The sequence below is a fragment of the Marmota flaviventris genome, chromosome 17 (genome assembly GCF_047511675.1).
Source record: "Marmota flaviventris isolate mMarFla1 chromosome 17, mMarFla1.hap1, whole genome shotgun sequence".
NCBI classification, from domain to species: domain Eukaryota; kingdom Metazoa; phylum Chordata; class Mammalia; order Rodentia; family Sciuridae; genus Marmota; species Marmota flaviventris.
In genome coordinates, this window is record NC_092514.1 from 27,529,506 (window position 1) to 27,556,072 (window position 26,567).

The following is a 26,567-nucleotide window of genomic DNA, read 5'->3' on the forward strand; positions in this document are numbered from 1 at the left end:
TACAGGCATATATATGGCCACGTATGTAATCTCAGCTACAAAATGGAGACCAGCTTGGGCAATTTAGCAAGCCCCTGTCTCAAAATAAAATATTAAAAGCGGCTGTGGATGTGGCTTATAGATAGAGTTCTTCTGGATTCAATCCTCACTACTGTCACAAAAGCTCCTTTTGTAATAAACTTTTTTCTGACTCTGCATAAATTTTTCAGACACATTTTTAATTTTACCAAATGAGAGCAAGTACAATTAGAAACATGAATACTAATAGAGGGTGCTGCTACAATGGTTCATTCTCTAATGAGATTTTTGAAGCAATATATAATGGTATTTAAAACGTCTTTTGGAAGCTGGGTATTAATCCCAGCTATTTGGGAGGCTAAGGTAGAATGATCTCAAGATCAGGACCAGCCTGGACAACGTAGATTAATACTATCTCAAAATTTTAAGAAGGGTTGGATGTAGTTCAGTAGTAGAGGGCCCCACTACTACTTACAAAAAGAAAAAGGAAAAAAAAACACAATGATCTTACTTCCTAGGAACATGGGATATATACTGTACTAAAAAAATATGGCTTACCAAATGAGTGCCAATGAGAAGACTTAATAGTTCCTAAACAGTACCCTGTAAATTAGGGAAAGAAAATCCAACAAAGAAGCCACACACAAAATGTACAGGTTTCATTTTTATGGATTTGATAGTCAAGTGCAAATTTGAGCATTATATACAGAGATGTTTTCATAGTTGTATTGGCTAAGACCAGACTCTCAAAATTCAGCATAAGCTTGAGTCACCCCACTAGCTTTTTCTGCAAGTTGTAACAATCTAATCAAATACAGTATAATAAAATTCTTATTTTCTTTATAAATTCCTCTTGCTCAAGCATTGGCATCTTAGATGCATAGCCAGAGTTCTAAGCAGTTCCTGATGGCTGAATTACTTGGATTTATGTACCATAGTAAAATTTAGTTTTATACACAGTGCAAAAATTTGCTCCCCTTTAGTATCTCTAAATAGTAGAGATGCAGTAGCATTAAGGATTTTCACCAAGGACCTGTGTTTGCAGTCCTTTCCCCTGTAATAGAATGTATTACCTGGATGTTTCATACTTCATGGTTACTGGCAATAGAAGATAAACACCTGATGCATGCAGAGCTGCTTGGAATGGTAACTAGTGATTTGTCCATATATGGATTGCACAGATTGGAAAAGAAGCATCACACTATCTGATATTTTACCAATTGAAAGAGTAGCTTGAGATTATACTGCATTATCATTGTGAAACAGTCAACTTTCTTAAGAAAGTTTAAGTTTAAAGTGCACTGTCCCCTGCAGCTCAATATAAATAACCATTTATTTCTCTGTAGTAATATGTTGAGTCAGATGGGTTTTCCATCCGATTTAATCCCTGAGCAGCTATGTTAAAAGTCAGCTTTTAAAAAAGCCCAATAGAAAAAACTACTCTATTAAAATCCTACCACAATGTTATAGTGATAAACAGGTATCTATACAGAAACATTAAAGCTACTTAGAAGCTCTTTACATTCTTTACTCCTCAGAGAATATACATTTCCAGAAACTGTTCAGGTATTTAAGCTGGACAAAACTCAAGGTTTACTTGACCCCCCAAACTCCTCTATATAGAGATAATTTGTTGAGGAATAAACTACCCCACTCCCCATTGATTACCAGCAATGATGAATGTTTTATTAAAAATACAGTATTTTTAGTCAGGCGCAGTGTCGCACACCTATAATCCCAGTAGCTTTGGAGGCTGAGGCAGGAGGATCACAAATTCAAAGCCAGCCTCAGCAACTCAGCAAGGCTCTAAGCAACTAGAGAGACCCTGTTTCTAAGTAAACTATAAAGAAAGGGCTGAGGATGTGACCAAGTCAGAAAACACAAAAACAATATTTCGCTCTGTTTCCTGTTCATCCAGTGAGCTGCTTCCCTATGCCACATGCTTCCGCCATGATGTTCAGCCTCACCTGGAGTCCCAAGGAATGGAGCCGTCACTGAGACCTCTGAAACCTGAATGGAAGTTCTAAAAAGATGACCCTTTATCAAGATTTCTCAATATAACTGATTCTGGCAATTCCTGCCTTACATTGGATGAGGTCAACTATAAAACTCATATCAAGAATGTCCCAAAAGAAGAATAACACGAAGCTGCTAATCGGTCCAGGAAAACATGAAGCAAAAAATGACCCTGGGAAACCAAAAAATAGAACCTTATCTGACAACAGTGATGCTGAGAGTCAAAAGGAAGACATGGTTGAAACCACTCTTGTACAACCAATCAACATAAAGAGCAATTACAATCCCTTCTTTTCATCAGTTGGTTCAAAGAGCAGCTGGTTCCAGGACCTTAAGGGCTTTCTTTGCCTCAGGAGGAGCCAGGAAGGTTGCAGCTCTGACTTGAGAACATGTTCAGCAAGAGGAAAACCCCTGTCTATCCCTGAAGTCTGAGGAAGGTCTTTGCCAAAGCTTCTAGAGAAGTTTTTCTTAATTATCCAACAAGGAAGTGTTTGCTTTCTAGAAAGTTCCGAAGTACTTCTTTTGGTGCTTTGGATACAACAGAGAACAAAAACGGACAAAAGATTCCTCTCTCTGGAAGTGTACATTTCTCTGAGACACAGAAAATATTTAATATAAGTTACATGAAATGTTTGGAAATAAGTGTTATTGAAATGAAAGAAGAAAGACAATTTGGAATGTCCTCTCTTGGTAGGAATTAAATGAGGCTAACAAGTCACAAAGGATGATTTCAACAAGAAATGAAAGCAACTGCAAAGCCCTCTGTAATGCAAAATTCATCATAAATTCTATGAAAATGAAATCACCAGTAGAAAGAAAGAGGAGTGATCCATTTTTAATCCTGAATAAAGTCCTGCAAAAACAGCCCATTACCAGTGTGACACTGCTGATTGATGGACGGATAGAACTCAAGAGAGGCCTACAGAGGCAGAAGTAGCATCTCTTTCTTTACAGTAATCTATTCTGATGAAAATCAAACATAACTTAAAGGTAAAAAACAAAATAAAACTGATATGTGCAGAGCAAGCTGTGTAGATGAAACGGGAGAAGGGAACATCAATTCTGTGACATCCTTTGTCTTGGGCTGGCCCGCAGTGAACAACTTGGCCACTTTTAGATCTCCAGAGCAAAAGGACAAATGGCTTTCTCTCCTACATCAATCTGAAGAAAGAGAAGGACTATCCAGAGGATTCCCATTAAAATATTCACCAGGGACATTGGGAATTGTGTCTATGTAAGTGTTTGTAAGCCATAAAATTAAATTCAGAATTCTTGCATAAGGCAGAAAAGTCCATGGTTAAAAAGAGAGACAATCAGGCAGGGAGAGAGTGCACATGCTATGGAAGTAAGTGTGTAGAAATATCATGAGAAGCTAGGCATGGTGGATCACACCTGTAATCCCAGGAAGCTCAGGAAGCTGAGGCAGGAGGACCATGAGTTCAAAGCCAGCCTCAGCAACTTAGTGAGGCCTTCAACAACTGAGAACCTGTCTCTAAATAAAATATAAAAAAAGGCTGGGGATGTAGCTCAGAGGTTAAGTGACCCTGGGTTCAATTTCTGGTACCCCCCCCCCCAAAAAAAGAAACATCATGAGGGCGAAACATTTTCTAGGGTGTGTGTTATCTTTGTGTGTATAAAAAGTAAACTAAAAGAAATGGAACAAGAGAAATTAGTATTGATTCAGGTATTTCATATTTATGCTTGGAAAGATTATTGCGTGTCAGATGTATCTTTCTTCCCTCTGATGTGAATGTTTCTCTCAGACCTTTTTAAGAGAAAATGGAGAGGCTTAAAGATACTTCCACAGGGAGGGATTCCCTATTAGCATAAAGCAAGTGTCTCCAGACCTGTCACTTCTTGAAAGTGGTTTTGAAAAGTTCTTCATGCTTTCAGATTTTCTAGTTTGAGTATTTCCAGATAAAAAGTGGATGATCTGGGATAGAGAATATTTTTAATGGATTCGATTGTTTATATCATATCAATATCATATTGTCAAAGATTAAATCTTTTACCCAAGTTATTATGTATAATTTTTTGACTGAAGTTGTCGTACAACAGCAAAGATTTTATCAATGAGGAAAAGATGGAAACATTTTTATAATACTATCAATTGTCATACTTCACAGCAGCTCAAGATCACAAGGAATAGTTTTGCTTGTGGAAAATATGTAGAGCAAAAATGTTACAGCTCAATAAAAATAAAAGATTATACAAAAGTTCTGACCAAAAAAAGCACAATATTTTCTTCTACCAAGTCAGGCTAAACATCCTAGCCCCCTCTTATGAATGATAAAAATATACTTAAAAAGAAAACTTTCTGGAGAACTTTTCAGGAAGTCAGTAATGGTAAGAACAAGCTGATTTGTGGAAGAACCAGTTCAAGTTTAAGAATTCTCTACAATAAGGTCCACAGGAACTGTTAGATTTCTGTGGACATAACTGTAACCATTTCTAACAGAAATAAGTACCTAGACAACCCTAAATACGGGCTAAAAAGTCAAATTGCTCAGACTACAGATAATTTTATAAATAAAGACCAGGCCAGATTAAATTTAGACAACTGTGCACCAATGAGACCCTTTAATGGAGGTGAGCAATCAGGAGACAGTCTGAAAAGAGCTCATGGGACCCCGATTGAAGAGACTGCCCACTTTCTTTGAAGAAGCAGTTTGGCCCCCTGCTTAATGGATTGTGCAATTCACTATGTAAAGTAATGACAAAATTGCATTTTGGAACAATTAAGCACAACTTTTATCATGCTAAATCTTGGTTGCTTCTAGGTCCAAGCATTCTCCGGGGAAAGATTATTTGCTTTTGATATAAACTAGCTAATAAGAACCTTTAGTCTTTCCCCAGTAGGAAGAGACTGTGTAGATCCTCAAATTCCCTCTGACAAATGTAGACAATGAAGGTTAGAGACATCTGCAAAGCCAGATGTCCCCATGTCCCTATAAAGAAAAAAAGACAGAAAATCAACAAGATACAAGACTATAACAGCCAGTTGTGGTGAATGGGAGGAGTAGATGCCCTCTGGGTTCTCACTGACCATGAACCTCTTCCTTCCCTCTTACCCCCAGCACCTCTGACCAGGGGCCCTGCTCACAGAGAAACAGTTGAAACAGAGCACAGAATTACTCTTCATGTGCACACATTTATAGGTGCTCAGTTAAAGAGAAAAATGACAACTGGGTGTGTAAGGAGACTACTACACCAACAGGTTGGTTTCTTGTGTCTACATCTGACATGATTCAGAAGGTACAATCAACTTTCACCCAAGTAACTTACATGTCTCCTGAAAGCACTGATGTGGACATGCGCCAAGGGCCAAGAGACTCCTTCACTGATCTCTGGTTCGAGATGGGCAAAGACTAGTCTGCACCCTGAGACATGAGGCTCAGTAGGGATGGCCATCCCAGGAGATAAGAGACAACAGCACCTCCCTCTTGAAACTTCTACAGAAGTCAATTTCTTATGTTTCTACTTTAAAGCTGTATAAAGAATGACATTAAATAGAATCAAGGACAACATCCAAGCTCCATGCCTGTCAGTCACAAGAACTCATGGTATCTTGTTGTACTTAATTCACATCAGATAGAAAACAGTAACATTATGCATAATGGCTCATAATTTACTATGTGTGTATCTGTGTCAGGCAAAGCTCTAGGTAATTTTCCATTCATTTTCTCTCAACTTCATGACACCAATCTTATAAGTTAGTATGATTATTATCTCCAATTGAGGCTCACGAATTAACTAAGTTACCCAAAGTCACCCACCGTGGACCAAAAGCATAATTCTGAAATGCCCAAGGTTGAAATGATATGTACACATCTACACAGTTCAGTCTGAGGAGTTTCAGCAAAGATGATTTCAAGCCTCTGGAGATTAGGCACATATAGCTGTGCTGAAACTCACAGCTTCTCGAGGTGCCAGCCTGGGAGTATGCCACGAGGCCACTGTGGTCCAAGCTCCAGGCACAGCCACAGTGCCACAGCCTGGGGCAGCTCAGTTTCTGGTGGTTCTCAGCTTTCTCCTGAAGTACTCAGGGGCAGCCTCATACAGCCACTCAGCATCCACGACGCAGAGGTCTCTCATGTAGCACTTGTTGGTGTACAGCAGCTCAGTGTATACGACGCAGGCTGGCTTGCAGTGGAAGAGGACAGATGAGGGATGGATGGCCACTGGCTGGTGGGTGTCCGTGGTGGCATAAGTACCATCAGGCTGGAGCTCAGCAGTGCTCATAAAGAGGCTGTGAGCCAAGCAGCGGCGGATGCTCTCCATGTCTCCTCGTGATGACATGACTGGCATTGACATCTGTTTCAGGAGATATGGAGAGATGGAAAGACCCCAAACATAAACACTGCTCAACACTACACAAGTGCATTGGAACAACGGGACCTAAAATGAAGCATCCTGCCAAGTCTGTCAAAACACACTTTGACATTCTACAGTGGTTGACTCAATGGCCTTAGGCATCAGCACAGGCAGGGGATGAAGGCACAGTGCAAGAGAAGACTGAGAACAGAAATATTTGCCAGGGAGCATTCATGCAATGACCAGACCACAGGCAGGTCCATCAGGTCATCCCTGGAAGGAAAAGCCTTTCCCTTTCATTTTGACCACATCATCTACTGCTCACTCACATATTGCTGCCAAATTAATCTTCCTGAAGCACAACTCCAGTCCCTCTTCATTCACTCAAAACCCTTAGTGTCTTTATTGCTGTTGGCAAAAAGTGCAAAGTTCCTATGATAAAGCTGAAGATGAGCCACTGCCAGGCCACCCCATCAGTTCTTGGCCCCACCCCTCTTCTGCAGACATTCTCTATAATCAATAGTCTTTTCTTCTCTAGATCCATGCATTGACTCTTAGCTGTTGGCCCCTGCATATGCCGCTCCTACTGGAAATGCTGTCCTCATCTCTGCATTGAGAATGTCAGTCATCAGTCAATGTCCTTGCTCTGTGCCCTTGCTGAGTGGGTAGTGGAACCTTGTACCACTGGTTATGGCTCAACAGACCAGTGGTGGACACTTACTTACCTGACCTAGGCTAGCATGTTTAGGTCTAAAATAGGAGATCTAATCAATCTCTGTCAGGCTCCTGCTCACCGGCCCCCGGGTGGATAGACCATGTAAAGCCATCATGTGCATGTGGAGGCAGAAGTGAGAAGGAGAAACAAAGCAAGCAGACAGAACAAGAGAACCAGCGATTCCTGATGGCTTGTTCCAGTCGCTTATTCCAGTCTCTTGTGAAGTATGACTACTTCCTGTCCTCTTCATCCTTTGAAACATCCCCCATTTTCCTCAAGGGCTTTTGTTTTTGGCAATCAGCTGTTCCTTTTTATTTTTTTTCCCTAGTGTCCTGTGATCAAACCCAGAGTTCTCATACATGCTAAGCAAGTGGTCTCCCATTGAGCTACATTCCCAGCCTTTTCTTTTAAATTTTCTTTTGCAACAGGGTCTTGATAAATTTGCCTTGAACTTGTGATCCTCTTAACATGGACTCCTGAGTAGCTGGGATTACAGATATGTGCTGGCCAGCTTATTTCTTGCCTTTATCTCATCTGTCAAGATGGAGCTCAAGGTGTAGCTTAATGGTAAAACATTTGCCTAGCATGCATAAGGCCCTAGGTTCCATCCCAAGCATAGCAAACAAAGTTTATAAATCTGAACATAAACTATATGTACATTTCTCTCTCTCCCTCCCTCTCTCTCCCTCCCTCTCTCTCTCTCTCTCTCACACACACACACACACACATACAGTAACTGTAAAAAATGAAATAATTTAAAAAATAGTGTTATTATGAAGTAGAACAAAATAGTAAAAGGTAGAATTATGGGTAATTCTTACTTCCTACTTAGTTTTAAATTTTTTTACAATGAGAATTCCTTTTATAATCACTAGTGATAGGCAACTTAAAATATTACCCTAGAAAAGACTGACAGGTTAGTTCCCCAAAGAGCATCAGGAAGAGACAATACCTTTAGGCAGATTTCCCTCAGTTGTGCTCTCACTTCAGCTACTAACAGCATATTCTTGCTGTTCACAAAATTCTCTTTGCACCAGTCCTGAATAGGAGAAAAAGAAATATCACAATCCTCTCGTTTCTACACTGAAAAAGAATGTGTGAGTGTGTGTATGTAAATAAAACTTTGAGAACACAGTTGAATTCAGAGGGAAAATTTCCAGTGTCAAAAAGGACTATCAGAAAACCTCTTGCCAGGCACAGTGGCACATGCTTATAATCACAGCAACTTAGGAGGCTGAAGCAAGGATGATCACAAATTCAAAGGCCATTTAGTGAGATCCCATCTCAAAATAAAAAATCAAGGGCTGGGGTTGTGGCTCAGTGGTAGAGCACTTCAACTCAGAAGGTGTAGGGAGAACATCACAAGTTGGAGGCCAGCTTCAGCACGAGTGAGGCCCTGGGTTTGATCCTCAGCACCACATAAAAATAAATAAATAAAATAAAGGTATTATGTCCAACTACAACTAAAATATAAAGATTTTTAAAAATAAATAAAAAGGGCTGGGAATACAGTTCAGAGGTAAAGTGCCCCTACTATAAATCCCCAGTAGCACCAAACAAAAAAATAAATTAATAGTTTAAAGAGAAACTAAAATATTCCTTATTTCAATTCACCATGAGAAAAGCGATAGACTGATATATTTTGCATCATACCCTATAAAATATTAGTACCTCCAGAATATATTTGTAAAAAACAACCCAGGAGGAAAATGGACGAAGGATATGAACTGATTGAACTCACAGAAGAGGGAATATAAACACCCAATAAACTTATGTGAGAAAGTTGAGTCTCTTGAGGAATCACGGCAATGAAGTTTAGAATAACTGAGATACAATTTCACATCCATCAACTAGGTTAAAATTGAAGTTATTTCAACTTAGAGTTGGAGAGGGTGGTGGAAATGGAAACTCTTATACAGAATGAGGGACCACAGATAATTTGAGAGAGCCACTTTCCAACTTGGTAAAACTGAACTACAGCTATCCCAAGGCCTGGCAGATACACTCTTAGGTGTTGATCCCAGTGTGCATAGGGAGACCTGTACCAGATGGTCACTCAGTGTTGTAAGTAGAAAGAAGCTGCCAAAGGATAGTGGAAGAAAATATTTATGTTTAGAGTATACAATGTGGATGGATATGAAATACAGTCGCCCATATGGGAAATACACACCAGCTATAGGATAGTGCTCAATAAGGGAGGAAAAACTTGGCGTTTTTACTGCATCAGCAATATTTTGTTTGCTTAAGAATAAATTAAAGCACTGGTGTAGCGGTGAACACCTGTAATCTCAGGAGCTCTGGAGGCTGAGGCAGAAGGATCACAAGGAACCTCAGCAACTTCATGAGGCCCTAAGTAACTTAGGAAGACCCTGTCTCAAAATAAAATATTAAAAAGGCTAGGGATATGGCTTAGAGATGAAGGATCCCTGGGTCCAATCCCTAAAATAAATAAATAAGTAGAACTAAGGTACACGTACAAAAAAGTATAGAAATGTTAAAGCTGAATGGTGTTTTTTTTTGTGTGTGTGTGTAGTTGTAGATGGAGAGAAGGCATTTATTTTATTTATTTTTAAGTAGTGCTGAGGATCAAACCCAGTGCCTCATGCATGCTAGGCAAGCGCTCTACCACTGAGCTATAGCCCCAGCCCTGAGTGGTGGCATTTTTTTAAAGTAAAAATGTGCACGCTATGGCATAATTGCGGATTTTACTAATATACAAGAGAACATATTGTCATTTTCTATCTTGGTACAAGGAACTATCACACTAGCAAAAACTACTGTGAAGAAAGTTTGAGGTAGGTGAGGGGAAAAAACATTTTGTGATTGCTGTCGTCTAGATATGGTATGAACGTTTCCTAAAGCTTCTCTCAACTCAGAAGGCTTAGGCAGGAACATCACAAGTCGGAGGCCAGCTTCAGCAACTTAGCAAGATCCTGTCTTAAAAAGTAAAAAGGTATGGGGATAAAGCTCGGTGGTAAAGCTTCCATAGGTTCAACCTCAAGTATCAAAACAAAAAATAAATGAAAGAAATTTAATCCCCATTGTGAGGTTCAACAAGTAGAAACTTAATCCAATTATGATGTTTACAGGTGGGGCCTCTGGAAAGTGGCTAGGTTTAGATAAAGCCACTAGATCGAATCCCTCACCATTGAATCCTTTCTATGTGATGTCTTCTATGTGATGCTCTGTGCCATCTCAGGGTTCTGCTAGAAGACTACCACAAGATGAGGCCCACAGATCTAGCACTTCCAGAACTGTGAGCCCAAATAAACCTCTTTTCTTAATAAACAAATTAGTCTGCCTCAGGTACTATGTTATAGTAACAAAAAACAAACTAATAAAATAGCTACAAAATTGAAGCACCAAACACATAACTGATTTGGTCCACATCAAGTACAAATTAAACACAAGCAGAACAAAGTCCACAATTAAATTTATTCCTAGGTGATATCCCACTACTCAGACATTTCTGAAATAAAACCTGGCATTCTTTGTGTGGCTCTTCAGATGATCCAGCCAAAAAGGGAAGGGGCATGCCTATAACCCCAGTAACTTGGGAAGCTGAGAAAGGGAATCACAAAAAAAAAAGGCCACCCTTGGAAATTCAGGTATCTTTTGTCTCAAAATAAAAAATAAAAGGCCAGGAGTGTGTTGCTGGGCACGATGGTGCACGTCTGTAATCCCAACATCCTGGGAGGCTGAGGCAGGAGAATAGTGAGTTCAAAGCCAGCCTCAGCAATCTAGCAAGGCCCTGAGCAATTCAGTGAGATCCTGTCTCTTTAAATAAAATACAAAAAAGGGCTGGGGATATTGCTCAGTGGTTACATGCCCTGGGTTCAAACCCCAGCACTGAAATAGGAAAAAAATATATATGCCTGAAAAAAGGAGTTAGCATTTGAGAAAAGGAACAAAACAAGGCTTACCTTATTTCCACCTATGTTTTTGAAAGTCCGATAAATATTGAGCAGGGTGATGTGATCCCCCTCGCTGGATATGAACTTCTTCCGGACACCGTGCACTTCATCCCGCCGGGCAGGAGGATTATAGAGAACACTGTCCACAGACAGCAGGGAAACGATGGTCAGAATTTCTTCTGTACAGTGGAATTTGGGGGATAGAAGGATGGTCTGAAAATCAAAATTAAAAATGTATAAACCAACTATTTTCCTAGCTTCTGAATACAGTCTTTCTGTATACTCTTTCTAGCTTTTATTCAAAGGAATTAAAGGGCAAGGTCTCTAAAACCATAACTTTATATGTAAAGTCATGTCATTTTACATTTTTGTAAAAGGGATGACTGCCTTCCCTGACTAATTCCAAATCCCTGTGGGCAGGGCTCATGACTTATATGCCTTTGAATCCCACACACAACATTATACAAAAGTAGGGGTTAGTAATTATTTAAGAGAACAAGTGAGATTAGAACCACAGGGCTCAATTGTTTGCTTTGGGATAGCTAACCTGTAACAGACAGAAAAGGGACTGAGGAGAAGGTATCATTTACTTTGGCAAATTTGGGCTCTAAAGGAAATGCTGCCATCTTTCTTCCAATTGGAGTCAGTGTAAGCTGGTCATCCTTATGTTCAAGAGCACCTAACAGGTCCAGTTGGGCAATGGCCGCCTGAATGTGATCTAAAAAAACAGAGACATAAAAAGGATCAAAATTCCAAAAAGAAGTCACAGCTAGTTCAGTACTTCTAGGAGCTTTTGACAACTCCACACCAAATAACAGCAAAACCCACCCAACCACTGCCCAGCACACTATTCACAGCTATTAATGATACCACTAAAAAGCCAAAAACTTACAAATAAAATACAGGAGGGCAGTTGTTCTGAGGGAGTGGGAAGGAGGCAGAAGCAGCCAAGTGGGGTCCCTGGGGATTCAATGGCACCGGTAACAGCGACACAGACATTGGTTTTATTGCTCCTTACACCTTATACATATCATCCTTTGTAGAAATTTAGCAGTGAAAAGAAAAACCCAAGTGTAGAACAGTACATGATATGTGTTGCTATGTGTGTTTTTATTTCTGTGACTTTTTTCCTTTTTTTTTAAACAGTGCTGGAGCTACATCCATGCTCCTCCATGGAGCTATATCCTAGCCCATTCACCTTATTTATTTATTTATGAATTATTTTATTTATGACACGGGATTGAACCCAGGGGCACTTAACCATTAAGCCATATCCCCAGCTCTTTTTACTTTTTTATGTTGAGACAGGGTTTCCCTAAGTTGCTTAGAAGCTTTACCAAGTTGCTGAGGTGGCCCTTGAACTTGCGATTACCCCACCTCAGCCTCCTGAGCTGCTAGGATTACAGACATGTGCCACTGCCCCCAACTAGTCCTTTTATTTTTGACACAAGGTCTTACTAAGTTGCCCAGTCTGGCTTTGCACTTTCTACCCTCTTGTCTGGGATTATAGGTGTGTGCCACCCGCCTGGCAGGGCTATGGGTGTTTTTAAAGAGACTGTGCATTCTTGCATATGCATACATTTTCTGTAGAAGACAACTAGAAAATGAACACAACAGCTGCTCTAGGAAAGGAAAACTAAGAACTTGAGGATCAGAGCAGGACCCTTTATAACCATCAATTGTTTATATTTTCTCTCTTTCTTTCTTTTCTATGATTGCATTTTTTTTTTTTTTAATTGTAAAAAGAGGAAAATCAAGCCAGGCACAGTGGTGCACGCCTGAAATCCCAGCAACCCAGGAGGCTGAGAAAAGAGGATCACAAGTTCTGGGTGAGCCTCAGTAATTTAGCAAGGCCCTAAGCAACTTCGCAAGACCCTGTCTCAAATAAAAATAAATAAATAAAAAGGTTTGGAGATGTAACTCTGTGATAAAGCAGCCCTGGGTTCCATTCCAAACAACAAAATAAATAAATAAAAGGACAACAGAGTAGTGATGTGATGTCATATGCCACAAGCTACAATCATTAGGACTCTAGTTGTTATTTTCTTCCACCATGGGGAGATTACCTACAAAAGGCAGGGAACAATCAAATTCCAATTTAAAGCCAAGAAATTTGATCTTTGCTGTCCTTTTGCATACCCAAGCACAATTCATTTCTGTAGTATCCCATGGATTACCCTTAATGACCTTCACTGGTTCCAGAGGTCAAGTCCCCTGACTGTAAGTCCCTGCATGATGGGTCTGACAGCATAGAATCTGTCATTTCATGATTTTGAGACCCTTCTCTGAAAGACAACATTGTTATTCAACAAGTTAAATTAGCAAAAGGAGATGATGGAAATACTTGTTTTTCTTCCCAAATACTTGTTTTGGGGAAGAGTACACTTGTTAGCTACTCATTTACCTTCTGTCACACTGAGGACTCCACTTACCTGGAGATGGTTTGGACATGAAGTCAAAGGTGAGCACATTTGGGACTTTCATAGCTAGAAGCTGAAGCATCACACTTGCCAGGTTACACCTGTGAAGAGTACGAGACCAGGATTGTTACTCATCTCTGACCCCTAGCAAGTCAGTCAGAACCATTGACTGAAGAGCATTAACAAAAACCACAGCTCTGGAAAACAAGCCAACAGGAAAGAGTGACACAGGGGCAGTCAGCAAGGGTGCAAGCATGCCTTGAACCGACCTCTGGATCTCTGGCACAGTCATCTTCTCAAACTTCTCAAACTCCTCTTCTGTGTACAGCCGGTAACAGATGCCACTGTCCTCTCTGCCAGCCCTCCCTGTGCGCTGCCAGGCCTGAGTCTTTGACACACGTTGCACAGCTAACACCTCGAGACCACTGTCTAGAGGGAGAATGGGACTCATCAGTGCTTTGCACATCACATAAAAAAACTGTTTCCACAGTGATGACAAAAAGTAACAGTCCTCAGAATACCAGTGAGCCTTTTACAATACGGGGGTTCAGAAAAACTCAAGGCTAAATGTGAAAGCACAAAACTAGATTGCTCCAGTGCTTTGGTCCCATAGTAAAAAAGGGCCTTGCAATGAGCCCTGTGTAAATCTGTTATGAAAATATCAGAAAAGCCTCATGCTCCTAGCAAGGGGCCTGAAGAGTAGTTTCAGAAGTCATGGATTAGATCGCATGGATTAGTCAACCACCCTAGTATGCTTGGGACTGAAGGTTTCTAGGATATAAGACTTTTTTTTTTGGTACTGGGGACCGAACCCAGGGGTGCTTAACCAGTAAGCCACATCCACAGCCTTTTAAATTTTTTACTTTGAAACAGGGCCTCACTAAATTGTTGAGGCTGGCTTTGAACTTGTGATCCTTCTGCCTCTTGAGCCACTGGGATTACAGGTGTGTGCCACTGCACCCAGTGGATATGGGAATTTTGATGCTAACACTGAGACAGTTTCTAGCAAGCTAGGAATGTTGGTCATACTACTGATCAATGACTCAGAAAGTGAATGCCTCGAGTCACTAGTGTGCTTTTTCTCTCTGTTGTTTTTTTGGTACCTGGGATTGAACTCAGGGGCATTCAACCACTGAGCCACATCCCCAGCCCTATTTTATATTTTATTTAGAGACAGGGTCTCAATGAGATGCTTAGTGCCTCGCCTTTGCTGAGGCTAGCTTTGAACTCACAATCCTCTTGCCTCAGCCTCCCGAGCTGCTGGGATTACAGGTGTGCACCATCATGCCTGGCTATCCTCTGTTTTCTGTGAGAAAACAGGTCATGTGAAGTTTTTTTCCTAGGAATAAATGACATTAAAACTTTTCTTTTTCCTTTTGGTAGTGGGGATTGAACCCAGCTTTACCATTGAGTACATCCACAACCCTTTTATTGCTCGGATTACAGACATGAACCAGCTGCCTGGCTAACATCTGTTCTGGACAAAGGTGTACTCCTGTGCCAGGCCATGAAAACCCACAACATTTCACATATGCTGTCTCTAGGAAATCTACACATGACAGTCAGCCCCACCAGTGGCTACAGAGCACTTCAATTAAATACTGGGGAGTGGTAATTTCAGCTGAAACAGAAATGAGCAAAAATAACTTCCAGCAAGTCTCCCACTGCATATTTGTAGGAGACAGATGGTGGTCCACCTGCTGCCCATTACCCCAGATTAAAGGATCCTTCTGCTTCCTCGGAAACCTGGGAGCACACACCAGCCATACACAAAATACTATTTCTCATAAGAGCCTTTGATTGCTAACAGATTGTCTGTGGTCTTCCAGCAATCATTCTTGCCCAACTTCCAGTGGGCTTTCAAATGTTCTGCCCAAGTCCCTGATCATGTTCTTAGGTTTGCTAAATGTGGGCTCCTTTCCTGTCTTGACTTCTTGTCTCATACCTGCATTAGGTCTGTCTCCTTTTTGGACTTGATTTCTAGACTATCTCACTTATGGTCCCTGCCATTCAAATCTCAGTTACTTATAAACATGAAATGCTCACTTGGGGAAAATTGTGGGACTAGTTTCAATGGTTGCTCACTATATACAGGAGAGACATTCATGAGCTACAAATTCTCACCAGGGTTATACTTCTTTGCTTTAACCATGCCCGTGTCAACTACATATTTTATTCCTGTAATGGTTATGGAGGTTTCAGCGATGTTGGTTGAAATGATCACTTTGCGATAGCCCTAAAAGGAGGAAAAAAACCAAAAAGCCACATGACACATATATGATTCAGAAGTTTAAAACATACTCTCACCATTAATTTCCACCATCACTCACGACAGAGAAAAGATGACTTCATTATTAATGGTGGTCATCAGTATTAATAGTTGGTCATTAAACTAGACAGGGATGGGAAGGCAGAAAATGACACTGCAGTTCTAAAGATTAACTTGAGGTGATGAGATGTAATGGGACAAGCACAAGATTCAAAAACAATTAGATGAGACCTGGAATCCTGGCCTTGCCAATTTCATATGTGCCCAGTGAGCACTGCCTACTTCCCCTCTGGGGCCTCAATACCCCTGTAGGAGCCTGAATGACGGGAGTGCACATGAGCATTATCACTGTGACTGGCACAGCAGAGGCACACAATAAATCATAATATGGACAAACTGTGATTTATACTAGCCCTTACAAGAGTCACTCACTTACCTTTCATCTTGGCCTTTGTACTTTCCCTCATCCCCTAAAAACTGTTTCCTTGTTCTTCTCAGAGGACAGTTCCACCTGTAGCTGTGCGATATATATCTGTATTTTCTCAACTAGCTCACTGATGCCTGGACAACCCCTCCCACGTATCTTATCTGGAGCCCAGTGAAAGTCACACGGGCCCCACTGGTGGATCTGACTGGGTGCCCAGGGATGGAGCTGGACAGAAGCAGGAACTCACCTTAGGGGCCCCTTGGAAGACTCGGAGCTGCTGTGCATAGGGCAAGGAGGCATACAGAGGAAGGACTAACATCCCAGGGCAGCCATCAGGGAGGTGTTTTGCGATGTCTCGGCAGGTCTTGCTCATTGCTTCGATCTCCTCCTGACCAGTGAGGAACACTAGTATGTCCTGAGAAGAAGGGGCTTCCTTTAAAAAAAGAGGGGGAAAAAATGATGTTTACTGATAACATTTCACAAAGTGAGGAGATGTAAGAAGCCTAAATGTTGATAGCTCCCTGGGAGAAGAGTTTTACCAGCAACACATAGAATGTAACAGGTGTGAGTTAACCAGCCATGTTTAGAAACCAGCCAAGGACATTTTGAAGGAAAATTACCAGGTTGCTTTTTTGAAGGGACAATACCAGGGAAAGCACAATCAGGCAAGAAAATAAAATCTACATAAAGCTGCCTTCCTTTCCCAAACATCTTAAAAGATGAAACTGATAAAACAGAAGGCAACTTAAGGAAATCCTCATCAATGGAAGTCTCCAGAAGCAATCATGCTGGAAAAGGAGTACTTATTCAATGATGCCATCATATACCAAAAAGGTTTCCCATAGCTGGGCATGGTGGCACATGCCTATAATCTCAGTGACTCAGGAGGCTGAGGCAGGAGGTTCACAAATTCAAGGCCAGCCTCTGCAACTTAGCTAGGCCCTAAGTAACTGAGCAAGACCTTATCTCCCTCCACCAAAAAAAGAAATAAGAAAGAGCTGGGGATATAGCTCAGTGGTAAGCACCCGGGGTCCAATCCCCAATACCAGAAAAAAAAAAAAAAAGTACCCTATATAACTGCTTGAGACACTGAGGTTAACTGGGTTGTTCACCTTCAAAGAGAATGATCAAGTAAATGATATGCCCATTTACCTGATTTTTCTTTGACATCTGTTCAATCAGTCAGATTATACATATGGCAAAATAACTGAAAAATATTTAGCAATAATTATGTGCCTACGTATGTGTATACAGTTGGCCCTCCACATCCTCAGGGTTCACATCCACAGATTCAAACACCTATAGATCTGACCCAGTTATCCCACTCCTTGGTATACACCCAAACGACTTAAATCAGCACACTACAGCGATATAGCCATATTAATGTTTATAGCAGCTGAATTCACAATAGCAAACCTATGGAACCAACCTAGGTGCCCTTCAACAGAAGAACGGATAAAGAAAATGTGGTATGCTGGGCATGGAGGTGCATGCCCCTAATCCTAGTGGCTCAGGAGGTTGAAGCCCTACGCAAGACCCTGTTTCTAAATAAAATATTTTTTAAAAGGGCTGGGAGCCAGGTGGTGCACGCCCGTAATCCCAACAGCTCAGGATGCTGAGGCAGGAGGATTGCATGTTCAAACCCAGCCTCAGCAACAGCAAGGTGCTAAGCAACTCAGTGAGACCCTAAGTAAAATACAAAATAGGGCTGGGGATGTGGCTCAGTGGTTGAGTGTTCCCAAGTTCAAGCCCCAGTACATGTCCCTCCTGCCAAAACAATGCGGGTGGCTGGGGATGTGGCTCAGTGGTTAAGCACCCCTATGTTCAATCCCCTGTAACCAAAAAAAAAAAAAAAAATGTGGTACATACACACCAATGGAATATTTCTCAGCTGTAACGAAGAATGAAATTATGACATTTGCCAGAAAGTGGATGAAACTGGAAACTATCTTGTTAAGTGAGATAAGCCAGTACCAAAAACCCAATGCTGAATATTCTCTCTTGATATGTGAATGTTAACACACAATAAGTGAGGATGGGGAGTAGAAGTTCATTGAATTAGACAAAGGGGAGAGGAGTTACAATTAGGAAAGAACAGAATGAATCACACATAACTTTCCTATGTTCATATATGAATACATGAACAATGAAACTCCACATCATGTACAACCACAAGAATGGGATCCTAATTAGAATAAGTTATGTACGTACGTCAAAATATACATTAATACAATATACATCTAAAAAAAATTTTAAACTATTTTAAAAAACTAAGTCTGTATTAAACAGACTTCTTGTCATTATTTGCTAAACAATCTAACAATTATTTGCATAGCATTTACATAGTACTAAGTATTATAAGTAATACAGAGATGGTTTAAATTATGCAGGATGATATGTGTAGATTATATGCAAATACCATGACATTTTATAAAGAACTAGAGTATTCTCAAATTTTGGTATCCAAGTGGGGGGTCCTGGAACTAACCCCCACTTTGAATGCTGAAGGATGAGTATATACTTAAGTACATATACACATTCATATATTTATATGTGTGTGTATTTTTTAACTTATGGGGTACTAGGGTTGAACCCAAGGTACTTTACCACTGAACTACTTCCCCAACTCTTTTTATTTTTTATTCTGAGATAGCGTCTCACTAAGTTGTTTAGGGCCTCACTAATTTGTTGAGGCTGGCCTCAAACTTGCCATCTTCCTACTTCAGCTTCCCGAGTCACTGAGATTTCAGGCGTGCACCACTACAACCAGCTCCTGTGTGTATTTTTTTGAGCCTAATATGAATAGGACAAATTTCAGAGGTATATACAGACAGAATAAAGTGTAAAACGGTCAAAACTTTATCAGTAGCAGAATTCATCAAAGCTACTATATACCCTGGAATGTACCAGTAGCCACCATTCATGAAAAATCCATCATTTCAAGTTTGCTTTTGGCAGTTAAACAAGGCGGACTGACCTTTTCTCTTTCCCAAATACCATCAAATTGACAATAAGGGTCACTGTCCCAAAATGGCACAACAATGAGATGAGTGTGTTCAACTCAGTTTTGAAAGATGGAAGAGATGGGGGGGAGACACTGAATGATAGGCATAGGAAGCTGTGTCCTGGGTGCCTACTAAGGGGACCAGTGACAAGAGATGAGGTGATTTCCCTAGAGGAGCCAGAAAGGCTCAGGACTTGGGGGAGCAAGGTAAAGATAAGTTGTGAGAGGATGAAACCTGGAATTTGACTCAAAGTCTTGAGTATGGTCTAGTTAAACTTACAGGTTCCCTCTCCTACCCAGTGCAGCCAGACTGGGAAGCCAGAGGAAGCAGTAACGGGCATCACCGTGGGCACTGTGGGAGAGTGGCGAGAGTGTCAATATGACAGTTGCACAGACCTAATAAAAGTTAATTCTTTGCCTTTAGATTTTCTCAGGAAAATTAAAAACAATTTTATACAAATCAAACAAAAATGAGGTGATTTAATTATTCAAGTTTTTAAAGTAAATATTTAATAAAATGAGAAGGGATTTTGAAATAGTTCTTTAATGAAGTTAAAAAAACACCTCTTTTTTTTTTTTTTTGGTGGTGGTGCTGGGATCAAACCCAGAGCCTCACGCATGCTAGGCAAGCAATCTACCCAAGCCACACTCCCAACCCTAAAAAACAACTCTTAATTGCAACCCATTATTGAGTCAATTTTTACTTTTTTAATGAGGTAGAAAATAACAGACTATATCACAAGTAATGAAGGAGACAGTTTTTCATAGACTTAATATAGTTTATATATATCCATATGTACATATACATATATGTGTGTGTGTGTGTGTGTGTGTGTGTGTGTATGCAAAGAGAGAGAAAGAGGGAGAAGGTTATAATATAAAATGTACTTCTTTAGTGGGGCTTCTGATAAATTAAAAAAAAAAAAAACCAAGTAGGGCAGTGCTCTAACATATGATAGTTTTCTAGTTCAGTGGAGGAAAGTTGCTGGTCAGAGTTGAATTATTTTTCTTTTCAGAGAAAATAAGAGAAGCAGAATAGAATAGACAATATGATTGATGTATGTACATTCCATGTATGTATTATATGTCAAAATACATTCTGCTGTCATGTATGACTAAAAAATTTAAAAATAAATAAATAACAATCTTGCTAAAAAAAATAAATAAATAAGAGATACCATAAACATGACTAAAAACCTAGACATAGCAATTGAATTCCTTATTTAACTTTCTGTGTGTTTGTGTATGTGTGTGTGTGTGTGTGTGTGTGTTACACATTAGGCAAATGTTCTACCACTGAGCTACACCCTCAACCTTTCATATTTATCTTGATGACATGCTCACAAAGTGGTGTATTCACTGGTTTTTCTTTTCTTTTTTTGGTACTGAATATTGAACCCAGGGGTACTCTCTCACTGAGCTACATCCCCAGACTTTTTATTTACTTTTAGACAAGTCTCGTTAAGTTGCTTCGGCCTCACTAAGTTGCTGAGGCTGGCCTTGAAGTTGCCGAGGCTGGCCTTGAAGTTGCCATCCTCCTGTTTCCAGCCTCCTGTCACTAGGATTACAAGTGTGTGCCACTGCACCTGACAGTGGCTTTTCTCTTCAAGGCTGAATGTTCTCACTACCAAATGTACAGAACACAGAATTTGTCAGGAATTTGAACCCCATTCCATACCTGGTGGATCTGGAAGACCGAGACAAGAGCTGCATGTAGGTAATCATGCTGAGGCTGTTTGGTGTAAAAAATCTGGATTGGATGCTGCCGACCTTCCAGGTAGAGGACAGGGGCTCCATTGAAATACTGAGAAAACAGGTCCACATCCATGGTAGCTGACATCACAATCACCTTCGCAAGAGAACAAAAAGGAGGATAGCAAGTAGGCATTGGACAGCCTTTCTATGCCCCTCCCAAGCCCTAAAAGCAGATGGTCAAGGCCTGTGCCACTCCCATCATGTTCATCTTTCTCTGTGGTTCTGAAGCAAGAAAACACATGGGAAAGAAACAAGCCTGTTTCCTTAAATTGGCTGCACATACTTTGAGAGGCAGTTTCCCCAGTTCCTTTCGCCTCTTCTGAGCAGCTTTCACCACTCCAAAGAGCACATCTGTATGGATAGTCCGTTCGTGGGCTTCATCCAAAATGATACAGCTGTACTTCCGAAGCAGGGAGTCTGAAATTGCTTCACGCAATAACATGCCATCAGTTAGGAACTTGATCCTGGTGTCTTCTGAGGTGACATCCTCAAAGCGCACTGTATAACCAACCTATATGGAGGAACAACTCATTCATGCACCAAACATCTGTTGAGCATCCCCTTGTATCCAGCACTGTCCTAAACACATATCACAGTGCACAAGACCAACACTACCCTGGCCTGCTCCCTTGGGGATCGTATGGTTTACTCAGTGGACATGCACCTTTAACTGCAATTATGCTGAGCATCTGCATTATGGACGAAACTGGAAACTGACTTGCTAAGTGAAATAAGCCAGTACAAAAAACCAAAGGCTGAATATTCTCTCTTGATATGTGGATGTTAACACACAATAAGCGAGGAAGGGGACATGTACCTTTAACTGCAATTATGGTGAGCATTACAAAGAATTTTAAACTAACCTCCTACCAGCTACTTAATAAGTTTCACATGAAGCTGTATATAGATATGAAAAAGATGTCCAAGATGTTTTTAAGTAAAGCTAGAATACATGCACATAAACATAAATCTGTCTTCTATAAAATTCTGAAACTCATCTTAAATACCTACATATATGTTAGAGAGATGCTTACAATGTTTCTAGAAATATATAAAAATATTTAACAGAGGTTACTAAAGTCTCAAAATTTATCTAACTTTCCAAAGGGTTTTTTTTTTTTTGGGGGGGGGGTGGTGGTGGTACTAGGAATTGACTTAACCACTGAGCCACATTCCCAACACTTTTTATTTTTATTTTTTATTTTGAGAGAGGGTCTCACTAAGTTGCTGAGGCTGCTTTTGAACTTGTGATCCTCCTGCCTCAGCAGGATCCTGAACAGCTGGGATCTCAGGCCTGTGCCACCCTGCCTGGCTCCAATAGCTTTTGAAAGCAAAGCAAACAGAATTGCAACCCTATTAGAGTCTCTGATCTCTCCAGAACTGGGAAAGAACTCCGAGAATGGCCTAAACAGCTGTGGCAAAAAAAGAAGTTTGCCATGTATAAGAAATTTTGTTCAGAAAAACATAAAAAGGCAAAAGGCACAGTGAGAGCACTGCTCAGTAAACAGTACTGATTTTAAACAAGAAAATGAAGTACCAGTTTCCCAAGTTCAGTTCTCTTCTCATCTGACACTCTAGTAGCAAGAGAGATGGCTGCTACTCGGCGGGGCTGGGTCACAGCAATGATGCCCTGGCGGCTGATGCCCCCTTCATAGAGGTACTGAGGGATCTGAGTTGTCTTCCCAGAGCCAGTTTCCCCTAGGAATGAAAAAAAAAAAAGTCTCACTTAGATGTAAATTGACACAGAATTCTCCAATCAAACAGCTTAAAGTCATTATATATATATATATATATATATATATATATATATATATATGAAAATACCTTGAGTTAAAGGCCTCAGAAAAATGTGCACTCATGTTTACTGCTGCAGAGTGTTTGCTGGAATTGTTTCTGGGGAAGTTAAACTATATTTTTAAAAATTTGAAATGTTGGTGCCATTTGACCCACAATTCCACTTTCAGGGATTGATTCTAAGGAAATAATTAAAGATGACTTCTTCAACTTGGCTCATAAAAATTAGAAGGGAGATCAGTAGCATACAGGAAGGGGACCAGAGGAAGGGAGGAATAGGGGAAAGGGGGAGGTACCAGAGAAAAAACTTAACTAAATTGTGCTATGTGCATGTATGATATGTCACAATGAATCCTATTACATTTAATTATAAAAAATAAAAAATAAATAAAAAAAACTTCGGCTCTTGACATTTAAAAATTGGAAACAATATATATGTTCAACAAGAGGTAGCTAGTAGAGTTATAAGATAAAATGAAATACAACTGTTATACAGATTGGTATGTATTAGCAAGAAAAGATGTCATTTACACATGCAACCATAACAAACTCCGGACCATTCCCTGACCTGCCACTTTCTTTCAATCCCTCTGCCTCTGTCCACACTATTCCAGAACTAGATACCTGCCCTCATACTGCTACCTAGAAAACGATAAGATGGGTAAGCCCTTAATGGGGCCCAAGGGCTGCACTAGTGGCCCTCATCTGGGCTCCTTTGTGTTCTGTTTATTCCTCTCCTAGCACTGAACAGACTAGTTTGTATAGAATGTTTAAATGTTTCTGTCCTTTTCCAATACCAGAAGGCACTGGAAAGCAGAGTCAGTCTCTGTCTTTCCATGGACTTGAGTACCCTGCATACAGTAAGTATCCAATAAATGTTATTTCCTACCCTCTGTGGGTCCCTTTAACAGTGTCTAATTAGATCAAAGAACTCAGGGAGCTCAAAAACATCTGCATAGAAGCAGCCTTCCTATTCAGCTCCTCCACAGTTTAGAATAGAACAAGTACTTGGGAAACCTGGGCATCCTCTTTCCTTGCTATCATGAACCCTCTCTAGCTTCAAAGTCTTATAGTCCCATTTCTCTCAGTCATCAGAGCCCTTTAACTGCTCATCCTTCCTGACCCAGCCAAGAATCACAGACTAAGAATTTGAGTATTCTGCAATCTTCCTGCTGAATCTCCTAGGCACAATCCTAACAAGTTGGATCCATGTCTCCCCTTCCTGCTCCTATACCAGAATAACTGAGCATTGCTAAAGTAAAACAACCAAATGCTGCAGATGTAGGGCTAAGAGACATCTGGGCACCAACTCTACCATTGATCTTGTTCCTGTTTTTGCAGCCTGTTTTCTGTGTCTATCTTCCCCAAGGACCTACTTGAGGCTCTGAGACTCCCATTCTCAGCAGAACTCTTTCAAGAAAAAAAAAAAAAAGTCCTCTAATGTGATTTCCCTCTACAAGTGCATCTGCAATCACACCATTCTTGCTTCCTTTCTCCAGGGCCCACAGTCCTGAGACAGCATTCCTCCTATCTAGGCCAGCTCTCCTCTAGTCCTTGTTGCCAAGTGGCCCCCACCCAACCTTTACTATTAGTTCTATCCTATCTTCAGCCTCCCTCTCTGCTGAGTTCTTTCCCTTAACCTATGAATATCTGTAAGTTCTTCTCAACCTCTCTTTTTTTCTCAAAACAGAAAACTGATCCCTCTACTTTCTTTCCTTCACCTTCTGCCTACTTAACTCAATGCCACATTAGCTCTTACCACCATGGTTCCGTTGAAATATGCCCCAAAGAGGGCTGGGGTTGTGGCTCAGAGGTAGAGCGCTGGCCTAGCATGGGTGAGGCACTGGGTTCGATCCTCAGCACCACATAAAGTAAAATAAAGACATTATGTCCACCTATAACTAAAAAATAAATATTAAAAAAAAAAAGAAATATGCCCCAACCAAATCTAGTGGGCAATTTTTTGAGTGGTCCACCTATTACTGAACGTTACAGTTGCATCTACTCACTGCCTTCTTACAGCTATATTCCTCTGATAAGCAGCAGTCCTGGGTCTCCTTTCCGTCTTTGATAGCTCATCTTCATGAGATCTTTACTAAATGTGGGTGATCAAAGCTCCTTGAAATTAATCCCTGCCTTACAGCTCTGCTCAGCTCCTTACATGCATCAGAATTACAACTTCCCAACCCATCGGCTTGTTTCCAGTCTCCAGTCTCTCAGGCACGGTCTCTTCTACATAGAAAGCACTCCCTCCAGGTTCACCTCCCCAGCCGTCTCCTCACAGATTAGTGTGGATCCACTCATCTAAGCTTCCAAAGCCCCCATACGCTTCTCTACCCTTTCAGCGAAAGTGAGTCTTTCTCTACAACCGTCGGTAACTTCCACTCTTCTCCGACGTCCCTCTCCAGGTCTGGCACAGAAGGGGCGTTCAAGTTTAAAAAAAAAAAAAAAAAAAAAAAACAACAAAAACGAATGAAAGGGAGAAGCACTTAAGAAACTGTTCCCGCAAAGCAGGAACCGAGTAAAAAGGAACCCGCTGGCGCGGCCACTCACCAATGAAGACCGCGCTGTCCAGGTTTCGGAGCTGGGCCAAGAGCTGCCCCCGCGCCTGGAAGATGGGCAGACTCCGGCGCTGCAACTCCAGGGCCTCACGGTAGGGACTGGCCGGGGGCTGGGCCAGGGGCGGCTGCTGTCGCCGGCCTCCTCCTCCACCTCTACCGCAGCCGCCGCCCGCAGTCAGCAGCATCACTACTTGCCTCTCGGGAGGGTAGGAACCGGCGCGGCTCGGAGGCCCACAGCCCGGCCGGAATCTCTTGGCCGGCGGGAAGCCCGCCTCCTCCGGCATGTCGGGAGGACGCCGCCGCAGGAGGCGCAAGAGCAGGACGCCGCGGCAGGAGGCGCAAGAGTAGGAAGCTCCTGCCCCTCTCGGTTGCCGGCACCAAGTAAGCACCGCCCCTTTCTCTCCACGTGCAGCCGGTTCCGGGCGACCACCAACGACCTCACGGCCGCCCCCAAGCTTTAGGGAGGGGACTACAATTCCCAGAACGCATTGGGGGTTTGGGAAGACGTTCAATTCTTAGGGGCGATGAGAGTAGAGGCTGATGTACAACCACAAAAAAGCCCGGAGCAACAACAGAGAAAGATAGGGTATGCGGTTCCGTGGGACATTGGTCTAGAATAACGACTTTCTTCTCCTTGACGTTAACACCGGTTTACTTCCAGCAAAAATGCGTTTCTCGCCTGGCGCCGTGGCGCACGCCTGTAGTCCCAGCGGCTCCGGAGGTTGAGGCAGTAGGATCGCGAGTTCAAAGCCAGCCTTAGCAAAAGCGAGGTGCTAAGCAATCAGTGAGACCCTGTCTCTAAATAAAATGCAAAATGGGGCTGGGGATGTGGCTCAGTGGTCGAGTGCCCGAGTTCAGTCCCCTGTACATTTCCCCCCCCCCACCGCCCAAAAACAAGTTTCTCCTTCTCTGTGCACAAAAATCGTCACTCTTCAAGGAATTACTTATTTAAAGTCAATGAGAGGGGCTGGGGTTATAGCCCAGTTGGTAGAGTGCTTGCTTTGCATGCACAAGGCCCTGGGTTCAATCTCCAGTACCCCACCCCCCAAAAAATCAATGAGAAATACAAAGGTTTGCATTGATCTTCTAGAGTTAAATGGTAGATCCTGATACCCTCAATTTACAAATGAAGAAATTGAGTTTTCTGAAATTAAAGTCATTCAAATGTCACAAAATCTTAATTTTGAAAAGGGCAATGTAATCATCCTTATTAACAGAAAAGAAAGACGAATTCTATGACTCTGACAATCATATTTTCCTAAGAAAGTGATCATCTGGATGGATGCTGTGTGCTTCAGCAACACAAGCAGGGAAAGAGGGAATTGAATGGAACTAAAATGGTCTTTAACGCTTCCTTTCT

General features: G+C 41.3%; 1 protein-coding gene across 1 annotated transcript; it reads right to left on the bottom strand.

Moving 5' to 3' along the window:
* Positions 1–669: 669 nt before the first annotated feature.
* Dhx33 (DEAH-box helicase 33) lies at positions 670–25,540 on the bottom strand. The gene is made up of 12 exons (XM_027922690.2): positions 25,200–25,540; positions 22,390–22,550; positions 21,136–21,363; positions 20,776–20,946; positions 16,341–16,526; positions 15,522–15,633; positions 13,667–13,826; positions 13,410–13,498; positions 11,568–11,695; positions 10,987–11,190; positions 8,016–8,102; positions 670–6,348 (listed from the first exon to the last, which is right to left on the bottom strand). Exons 1-12 carry the CDS (start codon positions 25,489–25,491, stop codon positions 6,040–6,042), a joined length of 2,127 nt encoding a protein of 708 aa, XP_027778491.1. The 5' UTR covers positions 25,492–25,540; the 3' UTR covers positions 670–6,039.
* Between the last annotated feature and the right edge of the window lie 1,027 nt (positions 25,541–26,567).